This window comes from Batrachochytrium dendrobatidis (genome assembly GCF_000203795.2).
Source record: "Batrachochytrium dendrobatidis JAM81 unplaced genomic scaffold BATDEscaffold_19, whole genome shotgun sequence".
Lineage (NCBI taxonomy): Eukaryota > Fungi > Chytridiomycota > Chytridiomycetes > Rhizophydiales > Batrachochytrium > Batrachochytrium dendrobatidis.
In genome coordinates this window covers 7,501-9,856 of record NW_006281117.1, presented here as the reverse complement: position 1 = coordinate 9,856, position 2,356 = coordinate 7,501, and the positions used below count along the sequence as shown (strand labels likewise).

The 2,356-nt window shown below is 37.4% G+C and overlaps 1 protein-coding gene across 1 annotated transcript in view; it reads left to right on the top strand.

Annotated features, from left to right (window-relative positions):
- Positions 1 to 2,047: 2,047 nt before the first annotated feature.
- Positions 2,048 to 2,356, top strand: part of BATDEDRAFT_28520 (uncharacterized protein) — a gene marked incomplete at both ends in the record, with an annotated part of 1,466 nt that continues 1,157 nt past the window's right edge. The window contains one exon of the mRNA XM_006682885.1: positions 2,048 to 2,127. Coding sequence (XP_006682948.1) covers positions 2,048 to 2,127 — 80 coding nt within the window. The remainder of the gene's footprint in view (positions 2,128 to 2,356) is intronic.

The following is a 2,356-nucleotide window of genomic DNA, read 5'->3' as shown; positions in this document are numbered from 1 at the left end:
TACTCGAATACATGGTCAATAGCTCAACCAATACTACAGTTACACATACTACAGCTTGATGACAATGACAGTAACACTGTTACGATGACTGTTTCAAGTTTGTGCAAAACTACAGCCAACAAAAATAGGGATTCGGACAAAACTGCATTGACTGGTGTGTGTCGAGTATGTCGATTCAACCAACACATGGCAACACTACTGCGTCTCTGGTTATACAACAGCATACACATGGCCATGTATGACGACTGTCAAACTGTATGCAACAATCGAGTGTTCAAGTGTTGGGTAAAGTCGAATAACGACCAGAATTACACGATTTAATAAACTCGATTGTACACTGTCAGGCTACAAACCTTGATCGTTTTTACAGTTATTGATAGTTATTGATGGTCATTGACAGTTATTGATAGTCACTAGTAGTTATTGGTAGTTACTGACAGTCACTGTCCAACAACACAGTCACAATAATATATTTACGACTATAATCATGCCTGATTTGGAGCGTTTTGTTGGCATATATTATGGTCTATTACACAACCAATACATGATATCATGTCAGTTTGATGCCATGACAATACATGTATATACTTGATATTGTATCATGTCCAGTTTCAATGCAATCCATGCATGTTTGTTGGCACAACACTGTAATATATGATGGTTTTCTTGACGACATGCTGGGACAGTATGAGCTAGTCGATAATATGTTAATAACTTGGTCAGTAGTGGTCGTACAGTGTCAATGTCAACTGATATCGAATCAGAACGATATAATACATGTATTTTTGACGCATTTGCATACAAGATAAATTGTTGATTGACTGATAGACACGATACTAGATTAAAATAACAAGTAGAGCTCGTCGTTTCAAACCAATTGCAAACTAAAAACTTTAATATCGACTATGACCACAAAAGTCGACCAAATGACTTGGTATGCACCACATATATGTAATTATGTGTTGCGGATCGAATTATGATGTCATTGACACACTATGGTCAATATCTGACATGGAATGGGTCGACCAAAGTCCGAAAATGACGTTTTGGCGTGTTTGATGTCGTATATCTTGACCAATACTGACACTAGTTGCATGAAACTGCTACAGTATATGCACATGATATTGGTATGTACAATGCATGCATGTGTTGACATGCGATACATGTAAAAAATACAACTTGCACATAGCACGAATATTTGACATGAAACTGGAAATGCGTGTATCTCGATGAATAATGACACTACATGCATGCGATTGATACTGGACATGTATGTATATACATACTATATATTGGACATGCATCATGGCATGTTGTCAACTAAACTAACAACATGTTATAGTCACGACTGTCGACCGAATTGGACACGTCGGTATACACTCAAAACACGACTTATTGCGCTGTGGTTTGGACTGTATACATATCATGTATATATATTACAATGGTCAATATATCAATACGATAGCATCAATATTGACAAAGTTGGATATATTGTCCGAATATCAGACATGGTATCCTGTCCGAATGTCCGGATAATATCAGACACGAGTGGTTAGTATGACGTTTGGAGTGTCCGAATGCGGATATATTAATGCAGCGGTCAATTATGGTGGTGATCAGCATACGTATGCATTGGATTACGGCTCAATTGCCGGGTTTTTTTTGTACGAATATTGGGTGGTGATGCAAATGCAGCCATATGCCTATACAGTACTGCATTGGTTGATTCGATGACATGTATATACACATTACAATATGGTAACAATATGGTAACAATACAGAGTTACAATGGCTGTTGTATAGGGTCAAAATAAACGGTTGAATAGTATTGAAATACGACACAAAATCATGCAAAAAAACAACGCATTGTGGGGTAATGATACACTCATGATACACTGTATGATGGTGGTCGGATCACTGTGATATTGGACAGTAACATGCATACATGTTGTATACACAACCAGTTGAAATATGGATACAATCCGAGTGTTACTGATGGGACTACAAATGATTGCAATAAAATTGTAATGATCAAGCGTAATTGAACATGTACAAAACGCACGTCCCACACATGGACAACACACTGCAATTCAATGGCACAGTACATGATGACGATGCAAGCGATATGTAAGTATATGTATATGGATATGGAGGTACGATGATTGCGGATACAATGGTGTACAGATCAACAGTGAATGGAGCACAAACAACAATGGAGCATGGACATTATAATGCGTACAAAAAGATGATCACTACAGCAACACACACTAGATACAGTTTTGATGACAGGATGGTAATACAGCAATCAAACCGGCAGTATGCGATACAGTATAACGTATAGCATTGTATAAAGTGA